Consider the following 23264-nt stretch of genomic DNA (forward strand, 5'->3'; position numbering starts at 1 on the left):
CCTTTTTCCCACAGCTGTGCCCAGGTGCAGTGGCTTGCCTTGGCCCTGTGGCACAAGTGTCACCTGCTCCACCTCATTTTTCTCTCCCCATCAAAGCAGCAAAGTTCTGGTCAGGTTTGGGACGAGCTCAGGCCATGGCTGCAGCTCAGTGGATCAAGAGCAAACTCAAAGCTTCATCCATTTCAGGAACTCCACCCTCATCACACCATGCCCTGAACCACGCTGGAGAAAAAAACGGAGGATCTGGCAGGAGAATCTCAGGGCACATCAAAGATCCCACAGCTGTCAGCAAGCCAGCTCTCAGAGAAGGGCAGCTCAGCTTCCCCAGCACATCCCAGGGGAAATACCTTTTTGGGGGGCCTAGAAACAAAGAGCAAGGTGGAGAACCCTGCCCAAAAGCACCCAGGGAGCACTTGGGCAAGCCAGGAACGCGACCACCACAGCAGAGCTGCTCCTGGGTGTACAGGAGCGAGCACCTTCCACAGCACAGCTTGTACCCCTCTCAATTCCTCAATTCCATGCTGAGAACCTGACATTAACCTGCAACTGGAGATCTCCTCCCCTGCTGAAGCTGCACCTCCGCAGTCGTATTTATTCCTGTTGAGGTTTGGGGAGACGGGGGATTCTCCATGGAAGCTGGAACAAATTAATATCGCCCTGAGAGTTATTATTTTAAGAAAAAGCAGCAGCAGGAGCACAAAGGTAAGCCAACAGCTTCTATTTTCTTTTAGTGAGGCGTCTGACAACACACAGTATATTTAGCCAGGATCCATCCCAAAGGGCACAGGGTGATAGGCTCCTCGTGAGGCTGTTCCTGGACAGCATCCCAGGCCCTGCAGTCACATCCCATTCCTGCAATACCTCCAAGCCTCACCCCCTGTCCCAGCCCTGACTCCCAGAGAGACCCTGCCAGGAGCAGCACCGACACACTCCTGTCTCTGCACCCCTTGTTTGTGTAACTGGAGACCTGTCAGGCCCTCTCTCGCCTGATTTAAGCTCTGCCAGTGTCAGGAGGAAAACAAAGAACAAAGATGCTGAGCTATCCATCATCCCAGCACGCCCATGGGGAGTAGCTGGAGGAATTCTCTGGCCCAGGGCAGCCTCCCTTCCTGTGCACAGCAGACCCCCAGAGAGGAGCTCACCCTCCTGCTGCCTGGAGAGGCTGGGCAGAGGGAAAGAATAAACATGGATTTATCAAAAGGCCTCAAAGGACACACCTTGGGCAGCACAAGAGCCCAGCCAGGGCTGCACCCAAGATGGGCCCAAGGGGAGCTCAGAGTCAGGAGTTGTCCCACTTTGATGAATTCTGGGCCCACTATTAGTAAAAAGTTTGTGACTTGATAGGGAGAAGACTAGCCTGGATCTGCAGATCTTTCTGAGGTTTCTATCTGTGAATATGTGATGCTATTTCAGAGTAATAAAACCAAAAGCACCTTGAAAATAAAACACAGCCCTTGTTTTAAAAGCAAGGAGAAAAGCAGTGCCCTCTTTTTTACAAAGGACAAAACGTACCTTTGCATTGCTAACTCTCCTTTTTCAATGCTTTGTGGTTTATTTTTTCCCTGTGCTTCTCTCCCACGTGGAAGGGATGAGGAAGCAGTGGGGAGGGTGGTGCTGAGGACAGTTTAAGTGTGCAGGAACCAGCTGTTCACCCTCAGCACTGCACTTGTGCTCCAGAGGGATCACCCCAAGCCCATGCTCCTTCCTCCAGCAGACCTTCATGAATTCCAGCTGGAGACTCCTTTTTCTTCCCCCAGGGCCAAAGGGAAACTCACTGATATTTTTCATGTTTAGGATGTGGGGAAGGACACGCAGGAACACTGAAATATGTTCAATTACTGAATTTCTCTTCCCCCCACTCCTCCCCTTTTTTCCCAGCAGAAGGAACTCTTCCAAGCCCTAGAACAGACCAGAAGAGCAGAGTGCATGGAACAGCACCACCAAACCATGGACCAAATCCTCTGAGCACCACGCAGGAGTCACCACAGGCTCACAGCAGCCACCAGCAGCTCGACTCCCAGCCCCTCAGCTGGTGTTAAACCAGTTCTGATTTGGGGCAACAATTGGAAGAGCATCCTCTGCAGGAGGGAGCACAAAGCCATGGCCCTGCAGCACTGGGGACAGCTTTGGCTGTGTCAGCAGCTCCTCAGTTCACAGCTTTGGGCAGGAAGAGCTGCTGCCAGCAGTGACACATTTTACCCAGGATCTCCTGAGCAAAGCTAAATTTGGAGAATTCAGTGTTTATCACCATTGCTTTGATCCAGGAACACCAGAGGATGTGATGGGAGCTTCAGTGGAGCAGCCATGGCCAGCCCAGGGACACTTGGGCAGGACCAGAGCCGTGGCTGTGGCTGATTTTCACACAATAATTGCTGGTCAGAACTTCTGGAGAGCTTCCCTCCTTTCAAAACCCAAACCCCTCACCGAAACCAGCAGTGTCAGTCCGTTTATGGAATGTTTTTATCCCAAGCTGAGGGATGGGGGTTTGGCTGTGTTTGTGCTTGGCAGTGTCTGTACATTTGGATGATTTAGGCAGACAACATCTGCTGCCTTTAGTGCCCAGCTGCTCTATTTAATCCCTGTTAAAACTGGTTTTCCCCTTCCAATTTCTTTAAACATTACTGGGAGCCTTGTTTAAAACACATCCCTTATAAAGGCTCCTGGCAGCTCTGAAATGAGAGTTTTCCTTAATCTTCCTGCTAACTTCAGGGGATAAACTGTTCAGCTGTCACCATGTCACAGGGTGGGTGATGTTAATGAGCTGGAGGAGAAGCCAGGCCACAGAAACCCCAAAATCCCACTCCACTTCCCTCTGCCCTCACTCGAACAAGGAACCTTGAGGAGCTCTGACAGCAGGAGTGCCCAGGTCCTGCAGAAGAGCCAAGCACCTTCCAGCAAACACTGATTGAGATCTGCTCACTGAGGTCCTCTTCACCAGGTGGTGGCACCGAGTGTGCAGCAGGACCTGGCCAGCAGGAGAAGGTTCCTGGGCATTTTGTGCATGGCCTGGGTCTGCCCTCCTGGAGAGATGACCTCTGTAGGTGTCTGACAGGGCCAGGCCTGCAGACAGGAATGTAACTCCTTCTTCAGCTCAGCTGTACATCAAATACATACAGATTTTGACAAAAAAATAAATATAACCAGCTTTGATAAGTATCAAACAGGAAAAACTCCATACAGATCAGAAATTATAGGAATTTGGTAATTTGTATCCTGCACGAGTTGAGAGCCTGAAGCAGAGCAAGCCTGGCATGTGCTCTCTTTAAAAGATCCCCAGCCTCTGCATTAATGGATTTTTCCCCACATTATTCACAGAAGTCTGGAAGTTTCTCTTTCAGCAGGGTCTGAGGAACAATTTTTACCTTCAGAATAAAACCATGTAGAGCCACAGCTGTTCAGGGTAGTTTGCCACCACACTTGCACTGTGAACACTCAAGAGAAGCAGAGTGAGAAATCTGCCTTATGCTTACAACAAAGCTCTGAGATTTCTTTTTAATCAGCTGTGATTGTTGCATTTTTGATGTATGTTTGGTTCTGATGGATGCAGCCTTCCCTCACCCAACAAAACCTCCTGCCATTCCCTTCCCACAGGAACTGCAGCTGGGGAGGAAGCACAGGGCAGATCTGGAGGTTATTTCCACTTCAGAGAGTTCCTTATGCCAGGAGGTGAAACAGAACCTCTGCAACACCTCCCTGCACGTGGGACAGCTCACAGGACTGACACGGGCAGGGCAGGGCTGCCCAAAGCCCTGCTGGCCTCTCCCCAGCACCTGCCCAGAGAGAAAATCACTTGCAGGTGCTCAGGGAGCCTCAGCAGCAGCAGCAGGCACTGAGGGTGAAGGCTGGCCCTGGAGCAGAAGGGAGGAATACTCTGATTTCACCCTCAAAGCCTCAGCCTTCCCTCTCCTAGCTGTGGTCTCCAGCTATGGAATTCATTTTCCTTGCACTGAGAGCACAGCAGCCACTGCAGCACCAGCAAAACTCCCACTGTAACACAGATCAGGTGGGGCTCTCCCCTGCAATGAAGTCACAGCAGCTCAAGCAGGGGGAAGAATCACACTGCAGCCCCAATTTAAGCCTGAGCACCCCAAAAATGACCCCTAAAATGTGGTTAGTGACATGGAACAGCTGGAAAAGCCAGCACTGACCCCAGCTGCCACCCAGAAAAGTATCATCCTGCCCCCAAATTCAGAACTCTGGTAATTCAGCCCATGAATGTGTGCCATGCTGGGTCTCCCCCACCCCCAGGCTGGTGCCCTGAGGCAGCTTCGACTTCACAATAATTTCCAAGTGAAAATCCCTTTTTCTAGTGAGCACGTATGAGGCAGCCCATGCCCTAAGCTCAAGCAGAAGGAAGCTTTCCTCCCAGCTTATCTGATTTTCTATTCATTGCAAATGCCACCTTTTGGAAGGCCACTTCAGAGCTCAATTCCCACTGCTCATTTTCCTTGGCAAGAGCCCAGGTTCTCAGTGAGCACAGGCTGGGAACCAGCTCAGCAAAGTGACACCCAGAGCCTGTGCACAGTGCTGGGGAACACAGGCACGGGGAAACCTCCACACTCCAAAATAAAGGCAGGTGGCAGAGCTATTCATGGCAGATCCCAGGGGATGCAGGGGTTTGGGAGGCAAGGAGCACCACAATCAAGAGATGCCCTCCCAGTGCCCTCCTGCCTGGCATGGTCCCTCCCTGTCCCAGTGGGCACCTCCTGCCTTCCCCCTCCTGCCCCAGCCCCCAAACCAGCAACAAGGAAAGGTCCAGAGCTCTGCACTATCATTACCATCATTACAAGAGTGTTAACACAGTAAAATTAACCATTTCTATGTTTCTTACCCAAATCACCGTTTCCCACCCTAACTCCCTCACACAAAATGACAAACATGACAAAGCCCATGACAACCAACCAGTAAGAACCAAAAATTTCCCTCTACACCCAGAAGTGCTTCTCTCCCCAGCGAAGAAGGAGAAGCTGGATGCTGATCCCTCTTGCCAGTGCTGCTGCAGGGCACCACATCCCCAGAGCTGACACAGATCTGGGCTTTGTCCCTGGCTCTGGGCTGCCTCGTGCTGCTGCTCCCTCTAGATCCTACAAACACAAAGCTCAGGGTTATTCACAACAAACATTTGGGCACTTCATACCACATGTTATCTTATTTTTACCTATGGTTTGCCCAAACCAAACCAAAGCCAACCTTCTGAAATCCTGGCAGGACTGGGAGCCAAATCCTTTTGGCATTTGTGCTCACACCTGGAGGAGCAAGCTCAGGTGAGCAGCCGTGGGGAACCCTGGGGTGCCTGCTCCCAGTCCAGGGTCTGCTCCAAACTGGGAACCCTGGGGTGTCCTGCTCCAAACTGGGAATTGTGGCCTTGGTATCTCAGAGCCCAATCCATCACCTTTTATCACAAAGGTATCATTTGAATTCCTTCCCTGAGCTTGGAAAAAGGCTGTTAGGCACACATGTTTCAGACTAAAGGCTGGCCCCAAACCAGCATTTTTCAGCAAACTTGGTCCTGTAAGAGAATTTCCAACAAAATTGTGAGATCAAACAGCCCTGGAGCTGTTTCAGCACAACGATGCACGCAGCCAAAAGCCAGATTTGATTGTGCCCCTGCACTTTGATGCCAGACACCTCATGTCATGGGACCTCATGTACCTTGTGTGATTTATTCCCTTCATGCTGAAGCGTTCCTTGTAAAACTGCTGGGAGAAAGGAAAGTGGAATTTTGTTTGCCTCCACATCCAAGACTTGTACTACTGTTGTGCTGCAGGATTATTCCAGTTACTGATGTCTGGAAAGAGCAGTTCAGTGGGAACAAGTACATCCCAGTCCCTCCCAGAGCTCCCTGGGATCACAGGAGAGGCCTGGAGCCAGGCAGGGCTTGGCACAATACTTGGCATAAACAGGATAATGCCCACACCAGCTTGCTTTGGGATGCACAAGAATGAAACTCAATACATCAGCAATTCAGACAAAAAGTTTACACTCAAGCTTGCAGGGAAGTTAATTTATAGTAAGAGTTACAGTATAATGATTTTACCCGTTTTTTTAAGTGATAGAGGGATGTTCTAAGATACCAGCTTCACCATTTTAACAGAATGCCACTTTATGTCACATTAATTTGGTTTCTAACTGAAACACAGCTGTGAGGAAGCAACTGCTCCCAGCTTTCTCTCTGCCCTCCAAGCTGCCCCTGGCATTGAACAGAAAAATCTGACACAGCACAGGCCAAAACCCCTCTGTGAAAAATCAGCTCCCACCAACACTGCGGGCACAACCTGGCACCTCAGCTTTCCTTGAACTTAACACTTCAAAATGACATGGCAAATGCCCAGTGCTGCACCTGTGACTGGGTTCTGCTGCCTCAGCCCAAGCCCAGTCCCCGGGAGGAACAAGCTGGAATAGTGAGCGTGCTGGGCAGCAGAACTGAACTGCTGCTCCCCGGGGATTTGGGGCACTGCCAGTCGGTGCAGCCCCTCCAGAGGACTGCCAGAGGAGCAATTTATTCTGCTGAGGAGAACAGGAGGGATGGGAGAGGGGCTGGGAGGAGGGATGAGCTGGCCACGCTCCTGGAGGTAATGGGAAAAGCAGGGAAAAGCCGGCTCGGGCTGAGGGAGCCCAGTTCAAAGCACTCCTCAGATTCCAGCAATACCTCAGGAGCACAACGTGCCCAGAAACGTGGTTTTCTCCTCCTCTCCCGTGCTGTATCCCTGCAGCTCCCAGCCCTCCAGGTTTTCTGGGAAATCCATCAAAAGCCCATCAGTGCCCAGCAGCCCCGACCGAAATCACCGTGACACGGCAGCATCTGGTTCCCAGCAAGCAGGATCCTCCAAAGCCTGGAGATCACCTCCTCCCCAGCACGGCCTGCCCAAGCAGCTCCTCCTGTGGATTTCCCACACCCAGGCATGTGGGACAGGGCAGCCACTGAAAACCTGCCCCTGCAAAACCTCAAAAAAGCCCTCTGAGAAGGGGAAGGCACAGAGGAAGTGCTAAAGTCACACTGAAGTAGAAACCATCAAGCTGTGTTTCACTGCCACAAATAGCAAATATTTAAAAATAAAACATTATTTTTAGCCTAAGTGGTGCTTAAGGACTCGAGAACAAAACATTGCCCAGACACAGGGAAACGTCATCATGAGAAAATGCCAAAGCAGCCGCGTCCTGCAGCAGAGAGAAAGCATTTGGGATCCTGCCTCAAACCTTAAAACTCTCCCTGATTCAGCCAAACCTTCCTAATTCAGCCAAAAACCAGAGGAGAATGAGTCAGGTAGAACACCTTGGTGTATCTACAAGGATAAAATAAACAAGATTATACAGAAACTGGCACAAGGTTTTCCTGGATCCTCTAGCAAAGGCTGCTCTGCACAGGGCAATTTATCCCTGCCTTTCTTTGCCACAGGCAGCGACTGGAGGTCAGGGTCCAGAATTCAGCTGCTCCCAGACAGGTGGGGATTTACCAAAAAGGGCTGTACAGGAGAACAGACTGGGCTTGTCCCTTCCTGCTCCTTTACGACACATGACAGACATCCTAAGAAAGCAGGAAAGCAGGCTGGGAAAATAAATCCCCTCTCCACAGCCTCAACTGGAGATTTTCTTGAACGGAGGAAAAGCTAAATTAACATGGAAAAAAATCATCAGCGTTTTGAAATATCTACAATTACAGTTCGGTTTTGTTTTCTTTTTAAACAGTTTAAATCAAATGCCCCAAGAAGCAGATGGGAAACTCTCATGTGCTACAAGCTGAGGCTCCTACCAGAGCTCTCCAGGAGGAAACTAAAGACAAGGCTTAACGAAGAAGATGTTTAAGATCATAATTCTTATCAAAAAAAATCCCAAAAGGCTTTAAAAAGTTGGAAACTCATTTCCCCAGCAGTTCTGGTCCCCGTGCAGACAGATGAGGGAGACAGCCTCCCCCTCCCCAGCGCGGGGTGGGCGAGGTAGGGATTGACTAACCGTGGAAAAATCCACATAATTGAGAAGACAAATGTGGAGCAGTTATTTTACAGCCTGAACTATGCAAGGAAAAAGGCTGCCCGTGCCAAGGGGCCAGCCAGGCTCATTGTGTGCGAGCAGGGCCGGGCAGCAGCGGCGCTTTCATCCCTGCCAGGTGTGGCTCCAGAGCTGCAGCAGCCCCGGGAGCAGCAGCAGCAGCATCCCCTGCAGCAGCAGCAGCAGCATCCCCTGCAGCAGCAGCAGCATCCCCTGCAGCAGCAGCAGCATCCCCTGCATCCCCACTGCCACGAGAGCAGCAAAATGCCCCCACAGGCTCAGCAGCCCGGGCACTGCTGAGCCCTTGGCTGCTCCCCACAATAACCCACATCTTCAGCTGCTTAAAACAATGCCTCAGGTTTGGCTTTTCCATTTTTCACATTCTGCTTTGGTGTGTGGGTCTGGGCTTCACATGAGGGGATGCTGAGCTCTCTGCACAGAGCAGGGAGACAAAACAATTCCTTCTCCAGCTGGGGACCAAGGACAAATGATCCAAATCTCAGGCCCAAGAGCACAAACACTGTGGGATGCAGAGAAAAACAAAAAGGATGGGACTGCACAGCTAACCCAGCCCAGCAGAGCCTGACAGGCTGCACAGGGATATAAACCCAGCCCAGCAGAGCCCGACAGGCTGCACAGGGATATAAACCCAGCCCAGCAGAGCCTGACAGGCTGCACAGGGATGACTGCTCCCTGCTCCTCCCCGTGCTGTCAGCAGCCCCTCTGTGAAGCCCTGGCAGGACATCTCACACCTCCTCACGCTGCTCCAATCACCCAACACTGCTGAAATTACCCTGAGCTCCAGAGCCCCCTGTGCAGGTTCCCATCTGGCTGCTGACCCAGGCTTGGAGACAGAGCCACTCTGCAGTGGCTTCCCTGCTTCTTCCACGCTCCTTTTACGAATACCAGGGAATCTCACAGATAAATAAACACTGGAAATACTGAAGTAGCAAAGTCTCGTACTTAAAAGGTTAGGAAACACTACAAATACTTTTTTTTGTGTAGATACCTTTCTCAAAGCAATGCAAATTCAGTGTAACCTTGGTTTCCATCACCCAGCAGGCAGCACAGGCAGGGTTACTTCCTTGACAGTTACCAAATAATTTGTTTTATCCTCATCACCCAGCACGAGGCTGCATTCCTCATGGACTGCACACAACTCCAACTCTGCTCTGGAGCTAAAGCTCCCTCCCAGACCTTCCCACCATGGCCCCCCTGACAGCAGCTCTGAGTGTAATTTGATTTTGACAGCTTCCTTGGGAGATGAAACACTATTATCCCAACTCAGACGGAACATAGGAAAACTCACAGTTAAGGTTTATTTTGGATGTTCAGTAAAAGAGAGTTTGAAGGTCTCTTTTTTTAAAACCACAAGCAAACCAAACCTTATCTAGCCTTCCAAGCAGCATTTAATATATTTTGAGAAATTTCAGGACATGGTTTCGTGGTGGACTCGGCAGTGTCAGGTTCGCAGCTGGACTCAGTGGTGTGAAAAGTTTTTCACAAGGAAATGATCCCACATGCCCAGTCCCTGCTGGGGAAGGCCCAGGAGATGCCCAGAGCTCCCTTCCCAGCTCAGGCATTTCTGCAGCCCAGCCTGGCTGGTCCCAGCTCCTCACCCCAGCTCCTGGGAGCAGCACACACAGTCTGATGCTCTGAGACAATATTTACCTGCTGCTGCTGCTGCCAGCAGCCCTCTCACAAGCCTGGCCTCACTCTCTAAACCTTTTCCCACACCTGGAAGGAACGAGGCAGGGACCTTACAGCCAGCTCTTGTCACCACACAGGCACAGTTCAACCCCAGGAGAGATCGAGCCCGAGCCAAAAATGAGGCAAGACCCGCAGAAATCGGAGTGCAAGTTTTTTAGGACTAAAAATACCCCCAAGAAATGCCCTGTAAGCTCAGGTTTGTCACTTCCCAGCTTCTCACTGTTCACACCCAGCCCAAGTATTGCACTATTTAGACCAGGCAAGACAAAAAGCAAAGTTAATTTTTCCCCTAGGAAGGGTTAAATCCACTTAAACAATGTGCAATAAAGACAGAGCCGTGCCCCAGTAACACTGAAGTTGTTTCTATCCCACACAATAAGCTCAGGAAGCAAAATTAAAATCTATCTGCATGGTCTGAGGTCACTCGGGCTAGGGATGGTTATTTTAAATCTGAATATTAAAAACATATGCTTCTAGCAAAGCTGAACCTGCTGGTGCTCAGCCTTTCCCAGGGAATGCTGAACACCTCCAGAGCCCACCAAGCAGGACTGGAGCCACCTCCAAGGGGTCACAGCAGGCAGGGCTGGGGCTCCATAGGATGGAAACAGATATTGTTTAGACAAGATGATGAACATCTCTAAAGATTCAATCTTTAATCATTTCTGATTTACAAACTAATCCTAACAATGATGCAATGCATCCCCAGCCCACTGCTCTGAGGCTCGTAACTCCAGCACAGCCCATACACACTGCTAATTAGTTTCTATTACAGCAGAAATGCTCTTAATAAACAGCAGTGTGAAGAGACTTTTGGATTGTGCAGTGGCCACGTAAATAACCTTTAGGAGAAGCCCTTTAGTGCCCATGTGCTGGCTGGGCTGGCTGCAGCAGGAGCTGAGCACTGCCCTGGGAGAGGGGAATCCTGCAAAGAATGATTTCCAGTCAGCCTTTGCAGCACCAGGAGTGCTTTGCCTGCCTCCCCTGATCTGCCAGGACAATTCTCTAGGTGTGCACAGAGCAGCCGGAGCAGGGCTCCAGCCTCAAGCACTTTGAGGGCAGCACCAGGGTAACAAAATTCTCACACCAGGCTGAGCCCAGGCTCCCTGGAGGACTCTGTGCCACCCACTGTGACCAGAGGTGACACTGCAACCTTGCTGTGCAGAGCCACTGTAAACAAAAACACAGTGCCACAGTTTCTGCTCGCTTTCAGAAACTCGGTTTTGACAAGAAATTCAAAACCCTTACATAACCATATAATTAAAGGATTATTATGAGAGATGGTTTGCTTAAAATGATCCGTTCTGCTGAAGAACATCTTGACTGGGTGCAGCACTCTCCTAACCAGGAAAAGGACATAAAGTGGCTGATTTTGGAGCTTATCTGTTCAGGAACTTATTTATGCTCTGCTCCAAAGTTTAGAGGAGCCAGAAGCCAAACCCCTCCTCAACAGAGCAAAGAAATGACACTGACAGGGAAAATGCCAAACAGGGCGAGTTTTGCAAGCTCCCAATATTTACCATCCATCCCAGAGTACTCCATTCTCATGCAAGCATGTCACAATGAGAAAACAACATCTCTATAAGGGTAAAACAAACAGCATTCACAATTTCTGAAAGCATTCTTCCACAATTATTGCACTAGATTAGATTGCCTCATCACCAGGGCCAGAGGCCATTTACACTATTTTCTTTCTTTTTTATTTTTTTTTATGGAACAGATGAAAGGATTACAGAAAGTTTTCTGGGGCCAAATTCGGAGCTAATGATGGGAAAATTCTTTTGCTAATCCCCACTGCTAGCAGACTCCTGAGGCTGGAAAAAACACAATGTCTCCTGGTACCATGCTTCCATGTTGCTCATCGGTGCAAAATGCCCGGCTCAGGAGGTTTGCAAAGGCCCATCAGCTTTAGGCAGAGCCATAAAATCTGCAGGACTTGAGCACAGAACCACTAAAATCTGCACAGTGAGAGCCAAGGATGGGGCTACAGTGCAAACCTGAGCACAGAACCACTAAAATCTGCACAGTGAGAGCCAAGGATGGGGCTCAGCCTCAGCCACTCCATCCCAGCTGTGCCCTGGGGCTCTTCCAGGACATTCTGTGCCTGCAGGATTCCTGCAGAGATGGGTGGAAAGCCATGCAGCCAGGCTGGTGTCACCTGCTGTCACCTGGGCACATCCCTCCCATGGGCACAGCTGCCAGCAGGCCCCAGGGATGCCCTGGGACACAGCTCCAGCCCTGCCCCTCAGCCCAGCAGACACCTCCTTCCCAAAGGCCAGTTTAATCACCTTGCAGCCATTTAACAACACAAAGGAATTTGCATGTGAGGAGTAAACTCTGCACAGTTAATGCCTTAGGTCCTGGTGCATCTGCAAAGGCACAGCTACACCAGCTGGCACTCGGGGAAAATGCCCTGGCAGCCTCAGAGAGCTGCAAACACCTCCAGAGAGCTGGAGCTCCTTGGAATGGAGAGAGCAGCCTGAGGAACGAGTCTGGAAAATCAGTACCTGGCTCCCTAAAGCCTCATCCATTCATGCACATTATCAGCTACTTCTGAATGAAGGCAGGCTTTACTTTAAGAGCAGGACAAGCTGCAGGCACCTCCGGAGCTGCAGAAGGTGGGAACATCCCCAGCAGCCAGGGAAGTGGAAGTGAAGCTTCCCACAGAAAGGGGCTTTTGATGGAAAGTCTGACTGGAGGAAAGAGAAATGTTGAAGCAGCACTAATGAAGATGAACTTCCCCTGCCTCCCCACAACCCAGACGATGCCATTATCACTCAGCACCAGGAAGGAAAGGGATTCCAGGGAAGGGGAAATTACAGGGCAGTTATCCTCATCAACCTGAGCGAGCAGCAGTGACACGAGCTTGGCACAGAGCCTGAGCAAAGTCTGCTCATGGTTAAGCACAGGGCATGAAGTAAGATGTGCACAGGGAAAACAGCCCCTGGAAAATATTGCTAAGGGCTTCAGCTTTTCCAGGGTGCCAGTGGCAACAAAATGTCTGACCTTATCCCCCCCGTATCTGCCAAAAAAAAGCCCAAAAAAAAGGGATTGCATCAAGTCAGCGGAAACACGGGAGTTCCACTGGCCTGGCAGGGCTGGGGCTGAGTGCTGAGTGATCTGCCCCCACATCTGGGGAGCCAGGCTGATTCCCAGCTCCTTCAGACAGCTTCAGCCCTCCTGGTGACACCTCCTGCAGCTGGTGCTGGGCACAGGCTCTGAGCAGCACGACCCTCACCACTCCCTGCAAGCTCCCCTCTGTGGAACAGCTCTTCTGGCTCCAGGTAGAGCCCCCACAAAAACAGGAATCTGCTCAAGGCTTTCTAACTGTCTGCCACACAAACAACACCAGCACCACCTGCAGTATTTGGAAAAAGAAGGGTTAAATATATCAATTTCACAGATATTTCAGGGTCTCATTGATAGAAGTCTGGCAAAAACACAGATCCTTCAGGGTCCCAAAACTGTAAGAATTTGGGGAACCATCCCCAACAGAGAAATGGGACACAGATCATGTATTTTCCTGAGGAGAAACCAAAGTTTCACAGAGAGTCCATAAACATTCTCATGCTTCCCACCTGTTTCTATTTAGAGCAAAAAAAGAAAAAAAAAAGCAATTAATATGACTTTCTAAGCAACTATTAATAAAGAAAGCTATGAGATGAGACCTCTGATTGAAAATGTCTTTCCTCACATGAGGCAGGGGATCCAAATATGACAAGAGCACTAAGCACAGTGTCTCCCAGCTGCACAAACCCTTCCTTAACAACCCAAGATTAATAAACAAAGACATTTCGAGGCATTTCCCATCCCTCCTGGGTTCAGCCGTGGCAAACAGGAGAAATCCATCCTCCTGCTGCCCCGTGCTGCAGAACAGAGCTCCCAGCAGCACCTCCTGGCAGTGATGTGGATTTGGGAACCCTCACTCCCAGCAAACTCACAGATAGAAGCAAAGGGAAAATTGCAAAGGGAAAATCCCACCCCGGGAAGAAGCAGGTCTCAGGGTTTGGTCTCAGGGTTGTTGTAGGAATATAAAAAGGTAAAAGATTATAGAAAGTGCAAAAAGGCCCCAGAAAGTAGACATAAAGCTAAGAAAAGCTGGGACATTTCAAAACCATCTCATGGGAAGTTAAGAACCAAGTGAATACATTTATATTTATCATAAGGAACAAGAAAGAACAAGAACTTATTGATAATTCAAGATGTGAAAAATCCTAGATATATGCTTTGCAAAGATAGAAAAAGTTTCAATCTTAAATAATGAATTGTGTATTGTTTGAGGTTGATAGAAGTTCTTTTGTTAATGTTTAACCCATGTGGGTCCTTTTGTTATTTGCTGGAGTATAATGACTTTGCACCTTTTCTTTTATGCTACTGGTTCAGAGAATATCTAGAAAAAGGCTTTGCATGGGCTGCCATCTCATCTCTGATCTGGATTTGCATGGGTGGTGTTGTTTGCCTGTGTCTGTTGCTTTCTGCTTGTAGGACACAGACAATAAACCCTGAGTCTGACCCAGCCAGACCCACCCGTTTGTGAGACACAGACCCAGCAGAGGCTGTCAGCAAGGAAAGGACACTGCCCTGCTCGAGGTGAGGCACCAGGAGGGATGAAGCACAGGGGTGCACCCCTGGCAGGGGCAGAGGCCCAGGGCTCTCACTGGGCTGCTCCAGATGAAAAATCAGGAGCACTGGAGGATCTGCTCTGCCAGGGCTGGCTCGTGCCACGTGCACTGTGAGGTGACAACAAAGCAGATTTATTTATTACTGCAGGAGAGCAGTCCCACCGCCTGCTCTGGAAGGAGCATGGTGCTCTCCTGGCTCAATATTACACTTAATTTGATCTACACTCACTGCCACAAAGCCTCCCAAAGCCAAGCCCTTGCAGCACACAATGCAGTGCTTCTCCTTTAATCGCTGGCTCAAGACCTTTCCATTCAGTTCAGGAAAGGCACAGAATGAGAACGCTCAAGTGAAGCCCTGCAACACATGAAAACTGTCATAAAATGGAAAAAGGCAGAAGATGGAGAACAAAATGAATTCTGTGCTTTGCAGCAGCAATCACCAAGGTCTTTGTTCAAAAGTCAGGCTGGGGGAAACATCCCAAGGGCTCTACAGAGCCCACAGGGAACGGAGAGAGGCAAATAAAACCAGGTGATGAACGGGCAGAATCTGCACTAAACATAAACCTTCAGTGCCAGCTGCTTGTTCTGTGGGCAGAAGGAGCAGTTGTGTGGAGAGAGGAAAAAACAAATCCCAGTCTTACAGAAAAGTGAGGCAAAATCTTGTCCTTACCGTTCTGCTCATCCAGCTCATTCCCAATTTCCTGCCCCATTTGTTTTTGCCTGGATATGATTGAAGAAAGAGCATCGAGTCCAGCATCTTGTTCTGCACCAGGAAAATATGTTAAATTACTTCAAGAAGTTGCTGAAATGCCAGGCTACATAAAATAGGTAGAAGTGAAGGAAAAAAAAAAAAATCTAGTCTGTGCTTAAAGGGCTAAAATGTATTAAGAAAAACACATGAACACAACATGAAAATTAATCCTTATGGCAACAGTACTCTTGAAATAATGTGAATGATGGGTAAATTATTTCTCTGCTCTGGCTGGGTCATTTTGCTGAGGATCCAAAAAAAAAAAAAATCCAAGAATTTAACATTTAGCTGTTACTCAATCATAAATGCAGGGGATTTTCTGGCACACACAGCGAGCTCCAGATTAGCCTTTTTAAATTTTCCAAGCAACTTTGAACATGAATAAAAGAAAACAGGTGATGCAAACACCAAAGAATTCAAGGAGGTTTTCAAAGCTGCGAGAGGACACAGAGGGTGGGGAGAGCTGAGGGCAGTGACAGTGTGATGTGCTCCCAGAGCTCTGCAGAGCTCCTGGGTGAGGAACCACATCCCCTGTGCCCTGCAGCCAAAATGTGCAGCTCTCCCTGCCCACAGCTGCCAGGTCAATGCCCAGGGCACAGCAGTGATGGGAAATGGGGTGGCCAGGACACCCTCCACTTCAACAGCCTCATCTAATTACCTCCAATGTAATTAAAAACCCTCCTGCACCATCCAGACATTCTCCTGAGCTGCACACAAGCTGTTCCCAGGCAGAGTGAAGCAGGCTTTTTCTGGAGACTGATTTCATTGCATCACTTCCAGTACTGGAATTGCCTGGAAATGAGCTCATCATCCACCTGACCTCCTCAGGCTGAGCCTCCCCAGCACTCCCAAAGTCAGAGACTCCTTACGGGTGCTGAGGGCCAAACTCTGAAGGGCCTTTTTGGGGTGAGTTAATTCTTACCTCGTCCCAATTCAACAAGGCCTTTAGTGCACCCAGCAAGGCCCCTACACTCAGTGCAGTTACGTGATCACACTGCACACCAAAACCATGAATATGGGCAAAACCAGGACTCCCAAAATTTAATTTAAGAAGTTACACCCAGATAAGAACAATGCTGCCCCTGCAAATACAGAAATCAGCTGCCTGGAGCTGCTGTGTTTGACATCTGTAAAGAATAAAACTTCAGCACAGGTTTGTGGCAGGCACATTCTTCCCTCTCTCAGGATTTTTCACAGAGGTGCACAGAGAGAAGAAAGAGACAGCAATTTATATTTCTACTCCTTGTTTTTCCATGTGGAATGTGTTTGGAGAATTGTTTACCTGGACTGAGTGCTTGGTTGGATTCTGGTGAGGATTGTTTGAGCTGATGGCCAATCCAACCCACCTGGGGCTGGACTCTCAGAGAGGGGCACGAGTTGGGAATTAGATATGGTAGTTAGAAAAGTAAGTTTGTAGTTTTAGTATCTCCTTTAAATAGTATATTAATGTATTATAGCATAGTTATAATAAAGAAATCATTCAGCCTTCTGAACTGGAGTCAGACATCAGCATTCCTTCCCACTGGGTTCACCTGCATTTCCAATACAGATTGGGGTACTGAGGTTCAAATAAAAGCTCCTCTCAGAATCCCAGAGATGCTTCAAACACCCAGAAAGTCCCATGTACCTTCAATGATCCTCCTCTGCTGCTGCCTGAGCTCATCAAAGCCGAGTCCTCTGGTCTCCTCGGGTTCTTCCAGGAGCCAGGGGTTGGTGACGCCTCGTTTGGCCCCTCCTGCCATGAGGCTGGATCTGAAAAGAGCCCCAGTGAGTGATTCCCACCCCTGGCACACAGCACAGCCAGGGCTGAGCACTGCCAGGGGTCTGTGCAACCCGGGAGGAGCCAGCCTAAAACAGTCCCTGAGAGCAAATCCATCCCACAGGCTGGAAGGGGCAAGGAAGGGCAGAGCTTATCTTACAGGGATAAATAGATTATTGTATATACTCCTCTTACAGGGATAAATAGATTATTGTATATATATTCCTCTTACAGGGACAAATAGATTATTGTATATATTCATCTTACAGGGATAAATAGATTATTATATATATTCATTTTACAGGGATAAATAGATTATTGTATATATTCATCTTACAGGGATAAGTAGATTACAGGGATACATAGATAATAGATATAAAATGTTGTTTGCATGAAGAACACACAACATTCCTGGGAATACTCATTCCTGGATTTGCCACATGACCAAAGTACAAGCTCATAAAAATACTGCTACAGCCTCAAACAGTAAAAGGATCCACTTGTTAATAGAGATGCAAATCAGATGAGACTTAATTCCCCACAATCCTGACCAAACCTAACAAGGAACATTCCTGAATTTTAAGAGTTGTAGATGGACACAGCTCCCTTCCTGCATTTCCTAGTCTGGCATCAACCCGAATGAGAAGCCAGGAACACACACTCCCAAACGAAAGAGTAATTAAATAATGGGTTTTCTTTCCAAAGAATTATGACTTGAAATTGTTCACATTACAGACACTTCCCTGGTGACCACAGAAAACAAGATTTCCATGTCCAGAGCACATAAATCCAAGCAGTAAAACGAAACCCCACTCAAATATTTCCTCAAAACCAGATTTCTGCCTTCCAGCTCTGCACTGGTTTCTCCTAGAGGACAAACGTCCCTGAAGGCAGAACTGCAGCTCAGCTCTGGGGGCAGGCATGGTAAGGCTGCTGCCCCTGCAGATGCTGACAAGTTGGAATTTTTGCTTTCCGTTCTTTAAACTCTGGATTTCATTCCTGTTTGAATGAAAAACTTCTCCCTGCTCTTCCCCAAGCAACCCAAAACCAGAGAGGGCTTTTAGGATCTCTGAAGTTCTCACTGATTTTTGTTACACCAAGGAATCCCGGGCAGCTGGGGACATCTCCTGGCCGTGGGATGGAGCAGCCCTGCTGGAAAACCAGCCCGGAGCAGAGCCCGCAGAAGTCAGTGAAGTCAGAATGGAAAATGGGGAAAAAAGAAATGGAAAAAATAAAATAGAAAAAATGATACAAAAAAAATTTAAAAAATTATAGGAAAAAATATAAAAAGTTATAGAAAAAATAATACCAAAAAAATGGAAAAAATTATAGGAAAAATAGAAAAATAATACAAAAAAATAGAAAAATTATAGGGAAAAATAGAAAAATTATAGAGAAAATAGAAAAAGTTATAAAAAAAAAGAAAAAGAATAGAAAAAATATAGGAAAAAACAGAAAAAATAATAGAAAAAATATAGGAAAAACTAGAAAAAAGTAAAGAAAAATAATAGGAAAAAATAGAAAAATAATATAATAAATAGAAAAAATTAGAAAAAATAATAGGAAAAATAATTAATAGAAGAAAGTAATAAAAAAATAGAAAAAATAGAAAAATATAGGAAAAATGGAAAAAATAATAGAAACAAGGGGGAAAAACAACGGGGGGAAAAAACAACGGAGGAAAAAACAACGGGGGGAAAAACAATGGGGGAAAAACAATGGGGGGAAACAAAGAAAAAATAGTAGAAAAACTAATAGAAAAAACTAATAGAAAAACAACCCTCTTTTTTTAACGGAAGTGCCTATAAAAGTGTTTTTATAAATCTCAACACCTCCCTTAAGCACCCAGTGATGCTGAACTCCAAAGCAGAGGCAGCCCCACTGTGCCAAGGGCAGTGCCAGGGAGGGGCTGGGATTCCTCTGCACTCCAGCCCTGCAGCTCCATGGCACTTCCATGGACTTGTGGCTGGCAATCAGGCTTGGTTAGACAGTGACACACCTGCAGTGCAGCTCTGCACAGCACCCAGCCTCCCTCCCTGCTCTGGGGATCAAACATGCTCTTTTATCTCCCAGCCCCACAGCTGGCACCAGGTTTGTGAGCAGGACAAGCATTACACTGCTCAAGAGGGAAAACCACTGCAGCTCCCAATTCGCTTCAATTAGGAGGACACAGAACCCAGGGCAACAGCATCTGCCAGAGCTGTTTAACTACAGCAAAGGGAATAAAGCTCTGCTTGCTAAAACAAGCACAACTATTTCTGCCTGTTAAGAAACAGCCAAGGCCAGCAAATTTGAAATAATTTGCGGTTCCATCTCCCTCCCTCCCACCGGTGCTCTGCCCCATTCCTGTAGGCTGGGTCATGACAAGTGGTCTGCTCGTTAGAATAATCTTTGTGACATGTTTGGTAACTGCCTTCCCCTGCACACTGAGCAGCTTCCCCTGCCTCTGATCCTGCCTGCCTGGCCTGGCTGGTGTGAAGATTAAAGCTTATCCAATTAGCCACCCACCGCCTCCGCCAAGTTAATCAGGCAAATCTTGGGAGCCCGGCAGAGCACTGGAGTGTGGGGATGGCTTTTGATGATGGGAGCAGATTTAACTAATTACAAGGCTCAGCAATGCTCCGAGTATAAAAGGTGATGGGATTTAAAATCAGGGAGCTCTGTCACTGCCTAACAAGGGAGGGCTTGTCTTATTGTTTCACTGGTAATTCTTAGGACACCTCCCAAGCAACTTAGATTACTCAACCAGCACCTACTTTAGGCCAAGGCCACACATCAAGGCTTAGGGCTTCACAGGAGTGATCAGCAAGACTGAGCCTTAAACAAAACCGGGGTCATATGACAGCTGGCTGGATGATCACTTGAACATTCCCTCAACTACAGAGGGGCTCTTTGAAGCACCCAGGGCACCCAGCCTGGCTTCTCAGGGCAGCTGCAGGACTGGGCATTCTCTCGCTTACAGTGCCCACTCTGTAGTTTTCGGAAGCTCCAAAAATGTAATTTTAACATACAAAATCAAAACCCTCTCCATCTCTCCAAAAACTCCTGAGGGGCCATATGAGCACGGGCACTTCCAAGTCCCCTCCAGGCACCATCCCAGGTGATTTCCTCCCAAGAAACTCTCCTAATGGGAAGCCTCCAGCACTCCCTGCAGCTGGGAGAGGATTTCCAGCCCCAGCAGCACAAGGACTGCTGCTCCCCTGTCCCAGGAAATCCCATGTTGCCCCTGACACCATTTCCCTGTGCCTGGGGTCTCTGCTCCCACTGCTTCAGGGACAGGAAGCTGCACTGAGGAGGGTGTTGGACAACCCTGACCACACAGCCAAAAGCCTTTAACCCTGGAAAGCCCCAGATCTGATCCTGGTGTTCTCCTGGATGGACAATTCCCTCTCCTCCCATCCCCACCCCAGCTCAGGATGCTGCAGCTGCAGCCAGGAGGCTCCAGCAGAACTGGGAGGGAGGAAGGACACCAGGAGGGACTTTCAGGGGCACCTGAACAGCTCATGTTGATCTCATTTCCTTCTTTCCTTATTTGCCCCTCACAGACAACACCCAGATTCCCAAAGGGATTTGACACCTGAAGCTGGGCACTCGTGGACTGAAGCCTGTTTGGCATTAGGCAAAATTCCTGTTTGGATCCAGGCTGAAAGACCTTCCATCTGTCAGAAAAGGGTTCAACCAGGAAAAATGGTGACCCACACTGGAGAGAAAAATTAATACAGACTCTTCCAAAATGTACCCAGGGTACCCCTTACTGAAGGTGCTTTGTGTCCCACAGGCACCAGAAGCTGTCTCTGTTTCTGAGGAACCCCAGGAGACACCAGGGAAGGGCAGGTAATTTATTGATCCTCTGGTGACTGGCATGGACTTCTCCAGCCCGAGACCTGGTCAGACAGAGTGGGAATACTCCCATTCCTCTGTCTCCACCAATGTTTCAATACTCGTGAAGTTTGAGATGTGACACGCAGGGAGTCACCGCTCCTGGCTGCTCTCCCCACTCCTGCCTTTGCAGTGGGATGAAGCCCTGGGAACTCTGCCCCATCCCAGCCCCTGCTCCAACAACCTGCACACATCCTCCCAAGGAGAAAAAGGGGCAGAGGACACTGGAACTGCCATGAAAAGCCCTTTAAAGGAAATGGAACTGCTCGAGGGGAGGCACCCACAGCCCAACCTTTCCCTGCAGAACCCCAGTGGCTCCTGAATTCGGGCGGAGGGGCAGGAGCTCTGTCCCAGCCACGGAGCATCCTGCAGCAGTTGTCACCCAGGATCAGCCCCGAGAGCATCACAGCTCAGCCCTGCAGCCCAAAAACAGCTTCAGAGCAGCTTCCACAGGATGTGAAACTCCCCGAGTGCTGAGCAGACCCAAAGCAGCTGAATTCCAGGGCAAAGCTCCCAGCCCCCAGCCCTGGACAATAAATTTGTGATCAGTGGTGCAGGAAGGTTAATGAAAGGAAGGGCTGCTGCCAAGAGCAGGGCTGGGCACCGTGGGCTGTCACATCAGGCCTGGATTAGAGATGGAAAAGCAGCACAAGCCAGGCAAGTGTCACTGCTCAGCTCCATCAAACCCCAGGTGCTGATTGTTCTAATGCAGGGCAAAGCTGAGTGTCAGCTCCAGGGCATTCCAGGGGGGCTCTGCACCTCCGGAACCCCAAAGCTGGGCCAGGATCTGCCAGGATTTCAGAGGGACCCCGGGCTGGGAATGGCAGCTGAGCCCTGCAGAGCCTGGGGGCCCCGTGTCTGACACCAGCTCCTGCCAGGAGCCAGCCAGGATTCTTCTGAGATCCTCCAAGATCCCTCCAAAGTCCTTCCACTGAAGAGACCCTCAGCAAACATAAACACACACAGGGATGCAGAAAAGCATCAGCTGACTCTGAGTGCCACCAAAACCAGTGCCCAAGAGCCACCACGCACAGAGTGACACCCTAAGTTTCATCTTTCACATTTCCCAGGCTCTGAGCTGCACACAAAGTGCCAGCAGCTCTCCTCACAGCTCAGGCACACACAACAATCCTTTTCCAGCCCCACAACCAAGGACACCGCTGCAGCTCCAGCCCCAAAAAGTGCAACCAGCAGGAATGGAGGAGAGCAGCCTGGGAGGGTGGGACTGCAGCACCTGGAGCTGGAATTGGGCACTGAACCCGATGTGGGAATGGCCCAGAACTCATCAAAGTGGGACAACTCCTGACTCTGAGCCCACCTTGGGCCCACCTTGGGTGCAGCCCTGGCTGGGCTCTTGTGCTGCCCGAGGTGTGTCCTTTGAGGCCTTTTGATAAATCCCTGATTATTCTTTCCCCCTGCCCAGCCTCTGCTCCAGGCAGCAGCAGAACTGCCAGGAATGTGCTGTCACTGACAAGGACACGTCACTGCTAAGGACAAGCCTCTCCCTTTGGTACCTGCAGGGCTGGGGGAGCTCAGTTCTCACCTCAGATGCTCCCAAACAGAGACCCAGGGGGTTTGAGGGGACAGTGCCATACCTGCTCACGTCTGCCTCCGGGCCCTCGTTCCTGTAGGATGCCTCGAGCTGTCTGTGCCGTGTCAGGAGCTTATCCACCAAATTCTGCCTCCTGTCCCCCTCCAGCTGGGTGCTGATGGCTCTGGGTTAAGGACCAAGCTCAGAAACACCAAAAAGCTTTCATTCCCTTGCATAAAATAATATTTGTTATACATTCTTAATATAAATCAGACTTCCCGATCATCCAAATTAACAATTTTAACTCAAAGAAAAGGCTCCAAGATCAAAGAGGATTGGTCATATTTTCTGAGTGAAACCTGCTGTTATTCTAGATGTGTTTCTGAGCTTTACATATCTGAAACAAAAGGTTTCATACAGTGGCCACAGAATGAATTTTATGTCATCATCTCAAAGTAATTAGAGGACTGAAAGGACATTTACTGCCAAATTTGCAGTAAGAATACCATTTCCCCTCTAAAATCCAAGCAAGGTAATTTTTTGTTTGTTTGTTGGTCTCTAACACTGACAAGGTGACAGTACTGCACAGGTTAAGCTCAGGGCAGGATGAGATTTCTTAACAGAGCTCCAAACTGCACTGCCACCACCAGGGCAGCCAAGCAGAAGAGAGCCTTTAAAATCAGCAGGGAATTTCTCATCTCACTTCACTGGAGGCTCCTCACACAGACCAGGGGAGCAGCTCCCAGCCAGGTGATCACAGAAAAACCAAAATTTTCCTTTGAGCATGTGTTTCCCCTTGCAATTCATGAGCAGAGCACCCGAGGAACAACTCACACAGTGCCTCTGGAGAGCTCTGCCTTCCCCAGGGGAGCTGTGGGGGCTGCTCCAAACTAACCTCAGCGACACCCTAAGGGCTTTAACTCTCTCCCAGGCACTGCTGAGCGGGTTCAGCACTGGCTCAACTGGTCTGTGTGTGTTTTCTGCCACAGCAGCAGCACCTGCCTGCCCAAGCACCCACTGGGCAGGGCA

General features: G+C 49.0%; 1 protein-coding gene across 4 annotated transcripts in view; it reads right to left on the reverse strand.

Annotated features, from left to right (window-relative positions):
* Nucleotides 1-23264, reverse strand: part of STX8 (syntaxin 8) — an 82438-nt gene that overhangs the window by 53269 nt on the left and 5905 nt on the right. For 2 of the 4 annotated variants that reach the window (XM_021539077.3, XM_085556907.1), the window contains exons 4-6: nt 22300-22410; nt 16694-16818; nt 14986-15078 (exon numbers count right to left, since the gene is read on the reverse strand). In XM_021539077.3, coding sequence (XP_021394752.3) covers nt 14986-15078; nt 16694-16818; nt 22300-22410 — 329 coding nt within the window. Of the gene's footprint in view, nt 1-4805; nt 5085-11404; nt 11645-11706; nt 15079-16693; nt 16819-22299; nt 22411-23264 lie in introns of those variants that run through there. The other 2 variants (XM_085556906.1, XR_014949345.1) reach the window with 2 other exon arrangements.

This window comes from Lonchura striata, chromosome 18 (genome assembly GCF_050655825.1).
Source record: "Lonchura striata isolate lonStrDom1 chromosome 18, ASM5065582v1, whole genome shotgun sequence".
In the NCBI taxonomy this organism is placed as follows: Eukaryota; Metazoa; Chordata; class Aves; order Passeriformes; family Estrildidae; genus Lonchura; species Lonchura striata.